We start from the raw sequence: 17991 nt of genomic DNA, 5'->3' as shown, positions 1-17991 counted from the left end.
AAAAATAACCAAACAATAATTATATCCCAGTATATATATATATATATATATATATATATATATATATATATATATATATATATACACACACACACACATCTATGTATCGTTATCACAATTTTTTAATGACTGATTTTTCTTTTTACAGAACTGAAGAACAAATGGCATCTAGTGATTGATCGCCTCACAGTGCTTTTCTTAAAATTCTTGGAATATTTTCATAAGCTTCAAGTTTTTGTGTGGTGGATTTTGGAATTACACATTATCAAAATCGTGTCTTCCTATATCATCTGGGTCACTGTGAAAGAGGTAAATCAATGTGATACCAAACCCTCCTTGGGGAGGACAGTTTTCAGAGTCATTTGTTTGGACATAAAGGAAACAATTCTGTCAAGTGGAGGAGTGGCCTAGTGGTTAGGGTGGTGGACTTTGGTCCTGAGGAACTGAGTTTGATTCCCACTTCAGGCACCTCCTTGTGACTCTGGGCAAGTCACTTAACCCTCCATTGCCCCAGGTACAAATAAGCACCTGTATACAATATGTAAGCTGCATTGAGCCTGCCATGAGTGGAAAAGTGTGGGGTACAAATGTAACTAAATAAGGTGCTAACATTTACGCACCAAATACTGGCACAAGTGATTAGAATACCAACATATTCAGACACAAGGGTGTAAATGCTGAAAATCTACTTAAGCACCAATCTGTAAATACAGGCATCCCTTATGTAGCATATATTTGATAAGTGGGCGCACACATGAGTGGAGTCTGCATAGAGCATGGGTAGGACTGACACTTACGTGTTTAACATATAGAGGTGTATTTTCAAAGGACTTAAGGCCCCTTTTATTAAGTGGCGGTATGCCCAACGTGGGCTTACCTCTCGCTAAACAGGAAGTACTGCCGGGCTACTGCAGCATCCCAGTGGTACTTCCCACCCCTAGCGCGCCATCATATCCGGTGCTACTAAAATATATATTTATTTTTGTAGTACCCGGCAGTAACTGGGCAGTGCCGTGCGCTGCCTAGTTTCGTCTGGGTTGGCACGGGAGCCCTTACCACCACCTCAATGTCTGGCGGTAAGGGTTTCCCCCCGAAATGACCATGTGGCAAGTGCTTTACTTGCCACATGGCCATTTCCTGCAGAAAAGGAAGACTTCCCTTTTACCCGCTGTGGTAAAAGGAAGCCTCGGCATACGTGAAAAACATGTGCTGACGCCAGCGCTTGCCCCCTTTTGCCACAGCTTGGTAAAAGGGGCCCCAAGACTTACAAAGTAACGTGAGTGGTCCCTTTACAAAGGCCTGCTAGCATTTGTAGCACACACTAAAAATAAGCATGCACTAAATGCTAGAGACACCCATATATTCCTATAGGGCATCTCTAGCATTTAGCGTGCGATAAAAACACAACCGCGCCTTTGTAAAGACCCCCATAGTGACCTATGGAACTTTGTAAGTCTAAGGGCCAGATGCACTAAACTTAACGAGCCCTTAATGAGCCATTAACGAGCAAGTAGTAAACCCTGGCATGCACTAAACACTTTTTTCCGATGACGGTAGCAGCTAACGAAAACGGAATGCAGATGAGCAAATCGTGTAGAAACCCTATTGTAATGAGATGCACTAACCTTTTCCTATTGCCTTAACGCTGGAAAATGCTGGAAAATCTAACGAGAGGTCTGTACCTCTCGTTGGGGCTCTTCAGGATTGGAAAACTTCATAAAATGTAAAAAATAAATCGGGGGGGGGAGCAAAAACGGCCAAGTGCTCGTCATAAACGGCCATTATGGGAGTGCTCCACCCGAAAAACAGCCCAAGTGCTGAAATCAAACAGGCTCCGATGCTGCAGGCTCTTTTTTGGACCTGGAAGTCTCTGAGCCAATCACAGCGCGTTTAGCTCGGCTGACTGCGTTCTGATTGGCTCAGGGACTTCCAGGTCTCAGCTGAGTGAAGCACTGCCAAAAAAAGACGTTTTTATTATTAAGGGGGTCAAAATATACGGTTTCTTTTGGGATGGGCGCCCATTTTGGTTGCCTTCCCCCCTTTTGCAATAATAAAAACATATTTTTTGGCAGTGCTTCACTCTGCTGAGACCTGGAAGTCCCCGAGCCAATCACAATGTAGTCAGTCGAGCTAAGCGCGCTGTGATTGGCTCAGAGACTTCCTGGTCTCTCAACTGAGTGAAGCACGGCCAAAAAGGACGTTTTTATTATTCTGGAGTTGAATGATGTCCAAAAAAGAGCCTGCAGCATCGGAGCTTGTCTGATTTTTTAAAATAAAGCTTTAACATCCATTTTGCCTCCCCCCCCCCCCCCCCCCCCAGTCCTTTTTGACCGTGCTTCACTCAGCTAAGAGACCTGGAAGTAAGGGAAGGCTAGCCAAGTAAGTATAGTTGTGGCTAAGTGGTTAAAACACTGGTTTTGTAATCTGGAGATGATGGGTTCAAATCCCACTAATAGTTTTGTTAAAAAAAGAAAGAGCACTTGGATTTTTTTTCCACTTTTTTTAAGTTGTATGAAGTCTTTATTGAACATTTATCAAAACAGCATAACAAAATACAGCACACCAGAACAGTAAGTAATAGCAGAACTGATCATCTCCAGGTCTCTCTCAGGCAATCCCAGCACGTTTAGCTGTTACCAGTATTAGCTAAACGTGCTGAGATTGGCTGAGAGAGACCTGGAGGGAGGGACGTCCAAAAAGTTTTGATTTGTGTCCTCTCACGTCCCGATTTTCTGGGCTGGAAGGCTCCTCCATATCAGGTTAGTTTTTATTCTCTTGCCTCTGAACTGTACATTAGCTTGTAGACTGTAAAAAGAACGTCTTTTTAGAGGGAGTTTTTTTTTTATAGTGAGGGACGTCCTTGGCATGCATAAATGCCAACTTCTAATTTATAGAATTATCCCAATTGTTGGGACAACTGTTTAAAAAAATTAAAGAGTATAGACCCAATATTCAGCTGGCGTTGGGCAGCTTGTTTGCTGTCCACCACCGGCATTAAACCTGGATATTCAATGTCACGTCATATCTGGCAACTGGCATTGAATATCTGGGTTTATTTTGGCTGCTAAAAAGTGAACTAGGTTTGCCGATAGTCAGTGCTAGTCACTTAACAACTTAAGCTACCTATTGTGACTGCTCAACATAGCTGGTTCGGTGCTGAATATTCGTGCCTAACCAGCTATCGTTACCTGCTGTTGAATAGCTGCAGTTAGCTGCTTAAATACTATTTAACCAGTCAGGAGCCATTCCTGGCCAGTTAAATAGTTTTAAATATCAGGGAATATGTGTATAAATTAACCCAATAATTTGTGTATACATTCACTTTGAAAATCTGGCAAACTCTGCACTCAGAAAAGTATGTATATGCTTTAGCACAGCAGAGCTTATAAAAAGTTTGGATAGGTTCCTATTGAAATAGTCAATAGACTATTGTTAAAGTAGACACGTGGAAAGCCACTGCTTATTTCTGGGAGCAAGTAACGTGGAAGCTTGCTACTTATGGGATTCTGCCAGGTATTTATGGCTTGGACTGGTCACTGTTGGAAACAGGATACTGGGCTAGATGGACCTTTGGTCTGACCTACTATGGTGATTCTTATCTTCCACATGAGCTGTTAATAAAATTAAACCCAAATCGGTTAAAAGCTTTAGTACATTCTGTCCTTGTTGCATATGTGATAAAATGTGACTATATTTTTCCTATGTCTATTCTGCCAAATTTTGCTAAATGAGCACATCTTAGCAATGACAGGTTTCCACTTGATTTGAAAACTACAGAAAAATAGCATTTTATTAAACCAAGGCTAGATAAAATTCCTTCAGTGTTGCATATTTTTCTAAAGTATTTTGCATGGCTTTTCTCCTGAGAGTAAGCAGAATTAACAGCAGTATTACAGTGTTTATAATATGGCACTACCCACCTAAGTATATTTTTCTTATTTCTAATCCTACATTTTCCAGGTTTCTGTCTTCAACTATGTATTTTTGATTGCTTGGGCATTTGCATTGCCGTATTCCCAGTTCCGTCCATTGGCATCAAGTGTCTGCACAGTGTGGACATGCGTGATTATCATCTGCAAAATGTTGTACCAGCTGGCATCCATAGATCCCGCCAGTTTTTCTAGTAACTGCACAGTGGTGAGTGATAATTTTAGCTACATGATACCAGATATGTAATTCTAAGGGAAATTTTCATTAATGATGGGGTCACTCCCTCTTCCATGACTGTACAGTTAATATACTAGAAGACTGCCCATCAAAAATGACAGGATTTTAGATTTTTAACATTCCATATGGTAATACACATATGGTTCATTCCCTCAGAAGCCTAGAAAAGAGTATTCTATTGAGCAGTCACAATTTCCAAAGGTATTCTTTCCATTATATATGTCTGCTCAATCTTCAATCCTTTTTATCTCTCCTTTAATACTTATTTCTTTCTTCAGTTTATCATTCACCTCACCTCTCCCCCAGTGTCCTACACCAAACCCAGTTATCAGTTATTTCTTGCCACGCCCTCTCAGCAACCCATTTGACTTCAGTCAGCAACTGGCTGTTTCCTTCAGCCTTAACATTGCCTTCTCCCCAATCTTAATCTCCTCTTATCTCAAGAGAATGAGTCATCTTCTACTTTGAAGAATTATCCCAACTGTTTTGAAAATTAAAGTATATGGGCCCAATATTCAACTGGCGGCGGGCAGCGCAGGGCCCTGTGCAAACCAGTTCAGTGGGCCCCCTGGCCAATGCCTGCCCTCTTCCATGTCCACGTCCACCCCCCACCCGCGCCTGCCACCATAAACCATAATTTATCAGTTTAAAAGGAGGTTTAGAGTTCTCAGAATCCCACCTCACCCCATACCTTGATATGCATCCACCACTTTACGGCAGACAGTGGCAGAACTTTTCATATCCCATCAGCTGCTGAGCCCAGAGACTCCTCGCTGCTGCATCATGCCCTTGCGAAAGCAGGAAGTTACATCAAAAGGAGGCGGGATGCCGCAGTGACATGATATGAAAATCACTGCCGCTGCCTGATACTCTCTACTGAAATGTGCAGCAGGGAGGTGTTCCGAGACAGGAGGACAGACATGCCAGAGATGCAGGGCCCATAGGAGCATCAGGCCCTGTACGACCGCCCCTGTTGCCCCTGCCTAAGACCGGCACTGGCATTTGCTGTCCACCTCCGGCGTTAACCCCAGATATTCAATGTTGGGTCATATCTGGCAACTGGCATTGAATATCTAGGTTTATTTTGGCTGCTAAAAGGTGAACTGGCTATGCCTATATTCAGTGCTAACCAGTTAACTATTTAAGCTGCCTATTGTGACTGCCCAACATAGCCAGTTCAGTGCTGAGTATCTCTCCCTAACAGCCCTTAATTTCATTCTGCTTTCTCATCCCTTCCCAACCCGTTTCCTTACCCTTGCCCCTCAGCATCTTCATCAAAACTTCTCCACCCTCTTCTCATGTTTCCTAGAAACAAATGGTTTAATATAAAGAACAAGTAACACGGGAGTTTGAAGAAATAGCATAGAATTAGTCTGATGTCAGTCTTGAGCTGATCAATCAGATTTTGTAGTGTATGCTAAGCAGCCAGACAACCCAGCTAGTGGCTCAAAATCCACGTTTTGTAACTCTTTGAATTGCTGAAAGAATGCCTGATCTCTGCAACACAACAAAACTAAAGTATGTAATGGACATAACACAACTCTTCCGTTGTACGATTCCCTAATGTGGCTGTGCCACATGAACTTTATCTTACCACAATATCGCTTTGTATTTGTTTACACCGGAGTCTGCAAACGCCTCTCTGGTACTATGTAAGCCACATTGAGCTTACAAATAGGTGGGAAAATGTGGGATAGAAATGTAACAAATAAATAAATAAATAAATAAATAAAGGAGCTTCCTCCCATCCCAACAGAAATATATGAGCAGAGAAATTGAAGGTGACAGATGCTGAGGGTGACAGATGCTGAGGGAAGGAGTTGAGTGTAGGGAATGTATATCATGCAAAATAGCTGGTTAATTGACAATGTGATTTCAGCTTATTCACAATAAACTACATCTTCATATGAGAGACTGAAACCATGGAAAATAGTAATAATTTGCTTTTGTTGCTAGCCTTTACCAAATCAAACCAATGTGGCTGATGAAACTGAACTAAAGACGTCAATGCTGTACACAAGTTCCATTGATCCATCTGGATGGGTTGGATTGCGGAAATCTTCTCCCTTACTTGCATATCTAAGGGTAAATGCTTCTCTTCTTGCTTATCTTTAATCTGCAGTCCTCTGCTATTTGTGGGTTTTTCTATGTCCATGAACAATGTGCCTCATAGAAAATGTAAACTGATCACAGGAGTCCAATGCTCGGGCCATGATGCCTAATGAGAAAATAATTGTATTAGGTGTCATGAACATAGTCATAAACTAGAAATTCAGGGCAATAAATAAGACAAGCTTTGCAAAGAATTGTCGATCCTTCATACCACTTGAGATTATGACCAGAAAAAATTCGATTTAGGCTCATATTTTAAAAGCAAAAATTACAGATCTGCAGTCAAAAAAAGATTAGACCCTTGCCGCACTTAATAGCAGTGGAAAAAGCCTCAAAGTCCCTTTAAATCTTGAATTGATTCAAAAAGATATAACGGGTCAAATGACCTCTTTCATCATCACTGGCATAAAAAACCACTGCTTGTGCAACTATTCATTTATGATTAACCGTGATTATGTTATGGTAAACACCTAATTCCACACTTATCTTTAGGGTGGATGCTTGCAGCTTAACTGCGCTGTACTCGTTGCTCTCAACTGGTGCAGGGCCGACGGTGGCCAGCGTTTCGCAAGGCTGCTTCAGGGCTTCTACCGCACTATCTGTTGAAAGATACCCATATCATAACCTAATACTATAAATCTAAACACTGAAAATCATAAAGAACTACCACACTCACCGAGTTGAGAGGACAGCTTCGTTATACACTTCCTTACTGCTTAACTTTTCAATCAAAGATGGCTTCTCTATAAACAGTTCACTGACGTCAGACGCTGTTAAAAGCATCGACGATCCAGGGGGGTGTTTACAAAAAATGTTTCCATTCTATACGATGGTTTAGTCCTGTCGGATGCAGAGACCTTAACCTAAATATCCACTTTTGCTCGTTTTGTAGAAGGAGCTTTTGATATTCACCTCCTCTCTGGGACTGATAAATGGTTTGAAGTACTACACATCTTAAATCTTCAAAAGAATGTTGTTGAATGTTACAGTGTGTTACCAATGGGAGACCAATTCGATTGGTTATAATAGAACTTTTATGTTCACTCAGTCTCACTGCTAGCAACCTTTTAGTTTGCCCAATATAAATTTTGTTGCATGGGCATCGTAAACTATAGATCACTCCACTAGTTTTACAATTCGTACTGTGTCTCAATACGTATTTCTTGTTGTCTACAGGGTTAATAAATTCCTGGGTTTCTTCCATAATGGAGCAATAACTGCAGCTTCCACATTTCTGGTGCCCTTTATGTCCATTATTGAGCAAAGTAGTTAAAGGCAATACAGATGGACAAAGTTGTTCCTTGAGATTAGAACTCCTACTGTACGCTAACCTCAATTTAATATTTTCAAAATTCGGTAGTGTTTTAATCAAAGACCAATGTTTCTTTAAAGTCTTTGTTAATTCAAATGAATTCACGTTGTATTGAGTAACATATGTAATATATGTATCAGAGTCAGACTGATCGTTTACATTTGGAGTCAATAATAATTCTCTAGTATTCCATCTTGCTCTATTGTATGCTTTCCGAAGTATATAATCAGGGTAGCCCCTCAATGCTAATTTACGCATTAATCTCTTGGATTGTTTTTTAAATTCAATGTCAGTGGAACAAATCCGCCGTTGTCTTAAAAATTGCGAGAACGGTAAATTATCTTTTAAAGATCTAGGATGACAACTGGTATAATTAAGGAATGTATTCCTATCCGTGGGTTTATGAAATACAGATGTACTGATGTCTCCATTGTTGTTAGTAATAAGTACATCTAAAAATGAAATCTGTATCGCATTTATCTGTGCTGTAAATTTAATGCGTGGATGACTACTGTTCAAAACTGATACAAATTGCATTAAAAGTTCTTCATGACCAGTCCATAGTAAAAAAATATCATCTATAAATCTAACCCAGAGGGCTACATACCGATAAAGCTCAGTGGTATATATAAATTTCTCCTCAAAAGCTCTCATGTATAAATTCGCTATAGAGGGTGCCATACTTGCACCCATGGCTACTCCTGACACTTGCTGATATATTTGCTCCTCAAAAAGAAAAAAATTTTTTTTCCTTGCTAGCTCAGCAAGAGTTAAAACAAAAGAGGTAGGAAACCTACTTTGTTCTCTTTCATTTAGAAACATCTCAATTACTTCCAAGGCCTCATCCTGTGGTATGACTGTATATAAAGAAGACACATCTAATGTAGCCATCAACATACCGTTAATTCTACCATTGTGTGAATCCAATAGTTGTAAAAAATGTGTTGTGTCTTTTAAATAGGATGCCCCACTTTTTACAAAAGGTTGCAAAAAACAATCGACGAACATCGATAAAGGCTCTAAAATTGAGCCTCTACTCGATATGATCGGTCTGCCTGGTGGATCTACAAGTCTTTTATGAATTTTAGGTAGCGCATAGATAACCGGTATCTTGGGATTCATTGTATTCAAAGTCACTTTTTGAATACAATGAATCCCAAGATACCGGTTATCTATGCGCTACCTAAAATTCATAAAAGACTTGTAGATCCACCAGGCAGACCGATCATATCGAGTAGAGGCTCAATTTTAGAGCCTTTATCGATGTTCGTCGATTGTTTTTTGCAACCTTTTGTAAAAAGTGGGGCATCCTATTTAAAAGACACAACACATTTTTTACAACTATTGGATTCACACAATGGTAGAATTAACGGTATGTTGATGGCTACATTAGATGTGTCTTCTTTATATACAGTCATACCACAGGATGAGGCCTTGGAAGTAATTGAGATGTTTCTAAATGAAAGAGAACAAAGTAGGTTTCCTACCTCTTTTGTTTTAACTCTTGCTGAGCTAGCAAGGAAAAAAAATTTTTTTCTTTTTGAGGAGCAAATATATCAGCAAGTGTCAGGAGTAGCCATGGGTGCAAGTATGGCACCCTCTATAGCGAATTTATACATGAGAGCTTTTGAGGAGAAATTTATATATACCACTGAGCTTTATCGGTATGTAGCCCTCTGGGTTAGATTTATAGATGATATTTTTTTACTATGGACTGGTCATGAAGAACTTTTAATGCAATTTGTATCAGTTTTGAACAGTAGTCATCCACGCATTAAATTTACAGCACAGATAAATGCGATACAGATTTCATTTTTAGATGTACTTATTACTAACAACAATGGAGACATCAGTACATCTGTATTTCATAAACCCACGGATAGGAATACATTCCTTAATTATACCAGTTGTCATCCTAGATCTTTAAAAGATAATTTACCGTTCTCGCAATTTTTAAGACAACGGCGGATTTGTTCCACTGACATTGAATTTAAAAACAATCCAAGAGATTAATGCGTAAATTAGCATTGAGGGGCTACCCTGATTATATACTTCGGAAAGCATACAATAGAGCAAGATGGAATACTAGAGAATTATTATTGACTCCAAATGTAAACGATCAGTCTGACTCTGATACATATATTACATATGTTACTCAATACAACGTGAATTCATTTGAATTAACAAAGACTTTAAAGAAACATTGGTCTTTGATTAAAACACTACCGAATTTTGAAAATATTAAATTGAGGTTAGCGTACAGTAGGAGTTCTAATCTCAAGGAACAACTTTGTCCATCTGTATTGCCTTTAACTACTTTGCTCAATAATGGACATAAAGGGCACCAGAAATGTGGAAGCTGCAGTTATTGCTCCATTATGGAAGAAACCCAGGAATTTATTAACCCTGTAGACAACAAGAAATACGTATTGAGACACAGTACGAATTGTAAAACTAGTGGAGTGATCTATAGTTTACGATGCCCATGCAACAAAATTTATATTGGGCAAACTAAAAGGTTGCTAGCAGTGAGACTGAGTGAACATAAAAGTTCTATTATAACCAATCGAATTGGTCTCCCATTGGTAACACACTGTAACATTCAACAACATTCTTTTGAAGATTTAAGATGTGTAGTACTTCAAACCATTTATCAGTCCCAGAGAGGAGGTGAATATCAAAAGCTCCTTCTACAAAACGAGCAAAAGTGGATATTTAGGTTAAGGTCTCTGCATCCGACAGGACTAAACCATCGTATAGAATGGAAACATTTTTTGTAAACACCCCCCTGGATCGTCGATGCTTTTAACAGCGTCTGACGTCAGTGAACTGTTTATAGAGAAGCCATCTTTGATTGAAAAGTTAAGCAGTAAGGAAGTGTATAACGAAGCTGTCCTCTCAACTCGGTGAGTGTGGTAGTTCTTTATGATTTTCAGTGTTTAGATTTATAGTATTAGGTTATGATATGGGTATCTTTCAACAGATAGTGCGGTAGAAGCCCTGAAGCAGCCTTGCGAAACGCTGGCCACCGTCGGCCCTGCACCAGTTGAGAGCAACGAGTACAGCGCAGTTAAGCTGCAAGCATCCACCCTAAAGATAAGTGTGGAATTAGGTGTTTACCATAACATAATCACGGTTAATCATAAATGAATAGTTGCACAAGCAGTGGTTTTTTATGCCAGTGATGATGAAAGAGGTCATTTGACCCGTTATATCTTTTTGAATCAATTCAAGATTTAAAGGGACTTTGAGGCTTTTTCCACTGCTATTAAGTGCGGCAAGGGTCTAATCTTTTTTTGACTGCAGATCTGTAATTTTTGTTTTTGTATTATTAGTCGATCTGCGTTCGAGCACATATATATTATAGTTGATTCATATTTTAAAAGCCCTATTTGTAATTTACGCGTGTAAATATCAACATTTACGCACGTATATCAAATAAACATGGTAATCCAATTTTAGAAAGCTGGGATTTATATAAATCCGAAATACAGGCATATGGCAAGAAGGTGGGTTTGAACTGGAAAATACATGTGTATTCCCCATTTCAGATGAGGAATACACACTATGACCATCAACATCAAAGTCAGGATTTCCAGCTGCTCTTGGGTGTGTGAAAGTGCTTGGTTTGGGCAACTCTGGACAGGAGTGATTGGGAGAGGTCAGCCCCTTAATCCTCCAGTGGTTTATACCCACCACAATTTATAGTGCTGAATGATTATGGGTTCTGTTCCTTACTGGGGAGCATTTAGACGTGTAGGGTTCCAAAATGGCATACATAGACATTTTTTGTCAGGGAAAGGGAAATGGGACTTGATATACCACCTTTCTGTGGTATTTTGCAACTACATTCAAAGCGGTTTACATATATACAGGTACTTATTTTGTACCTGGGGCAATGGAGGGTTAAGTGACTTGCCCAGAGTCACAAGGAGCTGTAGTGAGAATTGAACCCAATTCCCCAGGATCAAAGTCCACTGCACTAACCACTAGGCTACTCCTCCACTAGCAACAGTCCATGTAGAAGCCTGCCCATGCAGATCAGCAATGTGGCCGCGCAGGCTTCTGTTTCTGTGAGTCTGACGTCCTGCACCTGCCGCCTGGAAACGAACATCGCGCACACCAACCTCCACCCTCCCCCCTGTCCCCACCGCCGCTCCCGCCCTCCTCCGTATCGGGCCCCCTGCACTGACCTGACAGTGCCTCTCACCTCCGCAGAGCGATCTGCTGCTGCCTGCAGTGCTTTCACACAGAGGTGAGAGGCGCTGTCAGGTCACTGCAGGGGGCCCGGCACGGAGGGGGGAGGGAGTGGCAGCAAGGAGGGTAGCTGGAAATCTCGCCTGTTTTAACGGGCTTAATGGCTAGTAGTGTCATAAAACATTCTGGGCCCTGTTTACTAGGGTGCACTAGCATTTTTAGCACGTTCTAAATGCTAGAGACATCCATAGGAATACTAGCGTTGCTTAGTAAACAGGGCCCTCTGTCTCTTCCAGTGTTTGATCTTTGGGTGATTTATTTTTCTCTTCGCAGAATAATTTACTGATGCTGGCTATACTAGCCTTTGAAGTTACCGTTTACCGACACCAGGAGTACTACAGATGCCGAAACAATCTCACAGCGCCTGTGACTAAGACAATCTTCCACGATATTACACGACAACATTTAGATGACGGAGTGGTAAACTGTGCCAAGTATTTTGTAAACTACTTCTTTTACAAGTTTGGTTTGGAGGTAAATAATGAGACTCTTCGCTTATCTTTCCGTGCGCTATTTGAGAAAGCTGTATATATTGCCAGCTGGCCTATTCACATCTAGGACTAAATTCTAGATGCTGCTAAGCACTATTCTATAAACAGCTGTCAGAGGGGCCTTTTTACAAAGTGGCGGTAAGCCCAACATGAGGTTACTGCTCACTAAAAGGGAAGTACTGCTAGGCTACCATAGCAACCTAGCCATAGTTCCCTCCCCCAGTTCGCCATTTCTGGTGCTGCAAAAATATTTCAATTTTTCTAGTACCAGTGTGTACCCGGCGGTAATCGGGCAGTGCCGTGTGCTGCCTGGTTACCACCGAGTTAGCGTGGGAGTCCTTACCACCACCTCAATGGGTTTCAGTAAGTGCTCCCCCCCCCCTGAAATGGCCGTATGACAGGTTCTTCACTTGATGCACAGCCATTTCTTGAAAAAAATAAAAGACCTGCCTTTTACCAGCTGCAGCCCCCTTTTGCCGCAGCTTCAAAAAAGGACCCCAAAGTTAGGCAACTACATTTGGAAGCAACCATTTACACCAACAAAACCTTGGTGTAAATCCCCATGCCTAAATTAGGCGCAGATTGCCTATATTCTAAAACAACATGCGTAAATTAAAGGAACGCCCCTGATCTGCCCCTGACCTACTCATGGTCACACCCCTTTTTTTGATACACGTGTAAGTTACATGTGGATCCAGACATGTAAATGTTTGTGTGTAGTTTGTAATTCATGCCATTTAGCACCAATAATTGATTGCTCGTTATTCAATTAAATTTAAAGTGTCATTTATAGAATTCAGGGGCTAAAAGCTGAGGTCCCTATTTTCAGAACAATACATGGCTGCAAATGTTGGTCAACAGAAATATCATAAAAGGGTCACACTCTGACATTCCCAAATCAGCTGAGGAAAGAGAAACATGTTTAATTTCACTTTGAAGCAGTGGTGTAGCTACAGGAGGCCTTGGGGGCCTGGGCCCCCCAATTTGGATCCAGGGTCACTGGTTTAGCTGGCGGGGGTCCCCAAGCCCTGATCACCTGAAGCCTTTCTCCAGCATGCATGCAATGTGAAAGTAAGCAGGATAGGCAATGCACAGAGAACAGCGCTGGAGAAAGGCTTCAGCTGGGCAGGGGTTGGGAACCCTCACCAGCCAAGGCAGGAATTACAGCAGGGAGGCGGACCAAACTGTTTCCTCACACACACACTTTGGGCTCTGGACCCCCAAACATTGAGGTCTGGCTAAGCCCCTGCTTTGAAGCCTGATTTACTAAGTTGTTTCTCTAGTTTGAGGACAGTTTTGAAACTGGGGGCCTGGCTAACAAGGCTCTGTTATAAAATCACCCCTCATATTTTGTGCCTATTATATAAAGGTTGGCCATCATAACAGCACTTCCATCCACATACTGTACATGTAAAATGGCCTTCAAATGTGAGGTACAACAATCTCAGTGGAAAATGTGCACAGATTTGCATTCATCACACTGTTGTCATCATCAGTGTATGAATTTATCTGTTTCAGTCCTTAGTGATTCAGTCATTCATATCTACAGTTTTAATACTGAGTACTGGCATGTCTAATACTTCACATCCTAAATATGTAATATATCTTCCTCACAAATATGGCGTACCAAATTCACTTATCTTAGGTACATGGTGTATCCGTCTCATATTTGCAGCATATCCAAAATGATTTCATGTTTTGAAGTTGTATCCCTTCAGCAGATTTCTTCAAAAGATGATATCATTTTGGATATGCTGCAAATATGAGAAGGGTACACCATGTACCTAAGATAACAGCTTTAAAATGAAACCAAAATGATTTTTTTTTTAATTTGGAAAGCTTCCCGGCAAGAATTAAACTGCTTCTTGGAGTGGTTGAACTCACTGGATCCTGATTTATAATTTCCTATTCATTGCCACCAAGATCAGATTGAGTTTTTTGATACTCCAATATGAAAAAATGATGACAGATTGATTACTTCCCTTTTTGAGAATACGATAGATTGAAATTATATATGATTGCAGCCTTGTCATCCATATAAGCTGAAAGCAACTCTTCCTGTGTCAGGTATTTTGTATACCAAACCTATGCTCGTTCCTGGAGGATTTCAAAGTAAAAATAAATAATCTTTGTGAGAGATTTTTAAATATGGTATCCGATATATATATTCAGAGACAAGCATAGATACGAGCAAAATATGCATAATTTGAGATTTTACGTGAATATAAAACTTCTGATGTTTATTCTTCCCTATTGCAATGTTGCAGCTTCTATTGTGAATTTCATATATTGGCATTAACGTATATTTAATTAAGTATCTTGCTTATACTGAGATTTGGAGTGTTTTGAAGCATTTCGTAAAGGCAACATATGTGCCTATCACTTGCCTTTATAAAATTACCCCAGGGATAAGAGGTGCACACATTTACACTTGCCCGAAGGCAGCTGCAATTGTGTGCCAGCCTGTTCCAGGAAGAATAGGTGTATGTATATATACAAATTTTATATTGAACAAGCACAGTACTCAGCTGATGATCATCATCATTTTGCTGACGTTAAAGCTGGAAATTCAGTCTTAGGCTATGTCCAGTCACCAGCATTGGGCGGGGGGGGGGGGGGGTCCTTTTACTAAAGGGGAAAGGGAACTGGACTTGATATACTACCTTTCTGTGATTTCTTTTTATTATTTTTATTTTATTTTCCTTTTTCTGTTTTTTTCCTTTGATCATTTATGTAACATTTTTGGTACATATATTGAAATATCCTTTACTTAATTACATAATTGTTCTCATATATTTACAAGTGCTGTGAAGTTATTTACTTAATAACATAATTCTTTTTAATTTTTCCAATTTTTCCTTATTTTTAATTTTTTTACTTTTTTATTATTTTTTATTCTTTATTTAGTCAAATTTCTTCCTTTTGTTTATGATTACTATTTTTTATTATTTTATTATTTTTATTTTATTTTCCTTTTTCTGTTTTTTCCTTTGATCATTTATGTAACATTTTTGGTACATATATTGAAATATCATTTTCTTAATTACATAATTGTTCTCATATATTTACAAGTGCTGTGAAGTTATTTATTTTGTCTATCTTTCTCCAGACAACATTTATTATTGTACTCATATATTATGGCCAAGTAACCTTTTTTTTGGATTTGCATATGGTTTTATCATAACTTTTTTCCAGATCATATTTATCATTGTGCCCATATGTTATAATCAAGTACATCGCTTCTATGTATCTGTGTATGATTTTTATCATTCTTTTATTTGATTATTTTATGTGTTTTCAATTGAATTCACTTATTGTAGCGTTTATATTTATTATTGCACTCATATGTTATAACCAAGTACATCATCTCTATATATTTGTGTATGGTTCTATATTTGTTTATTTTATGTGTTTTTAATTGAATTCACTTATTATATTACTTTCATTATGAATGTATATTTTTATTGTAGACTCCTGATGCAGGCCTAGCGGCTGAAACACAACGTTTGCGTCGAGTCTTTCCACTCAATAAACTTTTTATCTTAAATACACATCTTTCCAGTCTTTGGCATCCGTGGTCCAACTCCCACTTTTTTTTGTCTTATCTCTAGATATCTGTGTGGCCATTTTATAAGATGATACTCATTCAAAAAGGTTCAAAAAGTAATTGGGGTAATAAAAGTAGAGTATTTAACATCATCCAATAAAAAAACTCTACTATAAATGATAACGAGCACCTTAGAAGCCAATTTCAAGAACCTCTGTGGTACCACTCCGGTAGCTTATAAAGTCATTGCTACCTAAATTTTATGTACCAAATCATCATTGGTTTATTTTTTTAACATTATCTTTCTCAGTTTATATTCCAGTTTACTCTGACTTAATACATAGAAAAAAGTCAAAAAAAGCTCTTAGCTTGATCTTAGACAATAGCCTTAAAGCTAATCCTCAATGATAATATGTGGACTACTTTGCTGACATGTTTTGCCCTAAGCTCTCTCAAGGCTGGTCCCCTATAAAATGAAAACAAAACACAAAACTTAGATTGTGAGCCCTCCTGGGACAGAGAAATATCCAGAGTACCTGAATGTAACTCACCTTGAGCTACTACTGGAAAAGGTGTGAGCAAAATCTAAATAAATAAATATTATGCCCTATCTACTATAGAATTATTCTCACATTTAAAAAAAATCTTAAAGAGAGCATTCAATACCTCAATATGCAGTCACCATTTTTCAGCCATGTTGTCTCTTCAGTTTAAAGATATCCACCATATTTTACCTTTCCCTTTTATACAAACATTTAGAAGTCAGCTTACCAAAACTAACCATTCACACAGCCCTAGATTATACCAATGACATCCATTCTAATTCATCATTCAAGCCAAATGTATACACTTAATTAAGCCATTTTATAAGATGGACATTCCTACTGAGCAGCCTATGACTCTCACCCTCCCTGCAATCTTTTAAGACTATTTGAAGACTTTTTGTAAATACCTTTAATTAACCTACCCCCCCCCCCCCCCGCTCCTTAGGAGTGATGCCCCCCCATGTATTTCCCTCTTTGCTTTTCTTTTTATATTGTATTTCATCCCTCCGACCCTTGCTCTGTTGTCCTCTCCATTTTACTCTCTATCCTTTCTTCCCCCTTTACATTGTAAACTACTCATGCATTTTTTGATGGGTGGGATAAAAGTCTATAATAAACTTGAAACTTCCTATGCTGCCAAACAGATGCCCATGTCCCTTGTTTTCCCCTGTTTATAATTTGGATGTTTCAGTTCGAAAAATGAATATTTATGATGGACATTTCCAGTACATAGATTTCCATCTCACAAGTATTTTAGAGCAGGCTGTATCCTGTTCTTAAATTCATGTGAGATGTACTTCCATTTATGATGTTCTGACTTGGACATTCATATTCTGAGTTGGATGTCCTTCCTAAAATGCTGCTCTGAATTCAAGGATGAATTCATTATTTGCCCAGAGTGCATTGTAAACTCAGTGTATACTTATGTTACTTCCTGCACAGACCTGTTTCCTGATGTCAGTAAACGTCATTGGTCAACGGATGGATTTCTTTGCCATGATTCATGCATTCTGGCTGTTTGCTGTGTTATATCGACGCAGAAGAAAAGCTATTGCAGAGATCTGGCACAAGTACTGCTGCTTTCTAGCATGTATCATTACATTCCAGTACCTCATGTGTATTGGCATTCCACCTGCTCCCTGCAAAGGTATAAAAACATCTCCTTTATATACTTAGTTATTGCCATTTGTTTTTTGTCTATAATCCTGGAAAACTGTTTTGTTTTGGGGGGTTTTCAGCAAAGGCATGAAGTCATTGTTAAAAATTATTGATTACATTTTTTCCACTTGTAGACTATCCATGGAGATATCCCAGGGCCAGTTTTAACTCCAATATAATAAAGTGGTTGTACTTTCCAGACTTCATTGTGAGACCCAACCCTCTCTTTCTAGTCTGTAAGTATTTATGCATATCCTGAACCATTATGTGATTATATTTGTATTGAGTTTTAACTTAAGGTTTAATAAATCAGACTTGGCTTCCTTGTTACAGATATAAGTGGTACCCTGTGTGGGCTTTTTTAATGTGATTAGTTGGTGAAATCCTGGGGTATTTTAGAAG

At 39.2% G+C, this 17991-nt stretch overlaps 1 protein-coding gene across 1 annotated transcript in view; it reads left to right on the top strand.

Annotated features, from left to right (window-relative positions):
- Positions 1-17991, top strand: part of PIEZO2 (piezo type mechanosensitive ion channel component 2) — a 556315-nt gene that overhangs the window by 310226 nt on the left and 228098 nt on the right. The window contains exons 18-23 of the mRNA XM_030186524.1: positions 149-309; positions 3961-4137; positions 6124-6252; positions 12122-12322; positions 17374-17578; positions 17724-17825. Coding sequence (XP_030042384.1) covers positions 149-309; positions 3961-4137; positions 6124-6252; positions 12122-12322; positions 17374-17578; positions 17724-17825 — 975 coding nt within the window. The remainder of the gene's footprint in view (positions 1-148; positions 310-3960; positions 4138-6123; positions 6253-12121; positions 12323-17373; positions 17579-17723; positions 17826-17991) is intronic.

Source organism: Microcaecilia unicolor, chromosome 1 (assembly GCF_901765095.1).
Source record: "Microcaecilia unicolor chromosome 1, aMicUni1.1, whole genome shotgun sequence".
Taxonomy (NCBI): Eukaryota; Metazoa; Chordata; class Amphibia; order Gymnophiona; family Siphonopidae; genus Microcaecilia; species Microcaecilia unicolor.
Note: the sequence above shows the minus strand (reverse complement) of the source record. Positions and strands in the feature narration are given on the sequence as shown.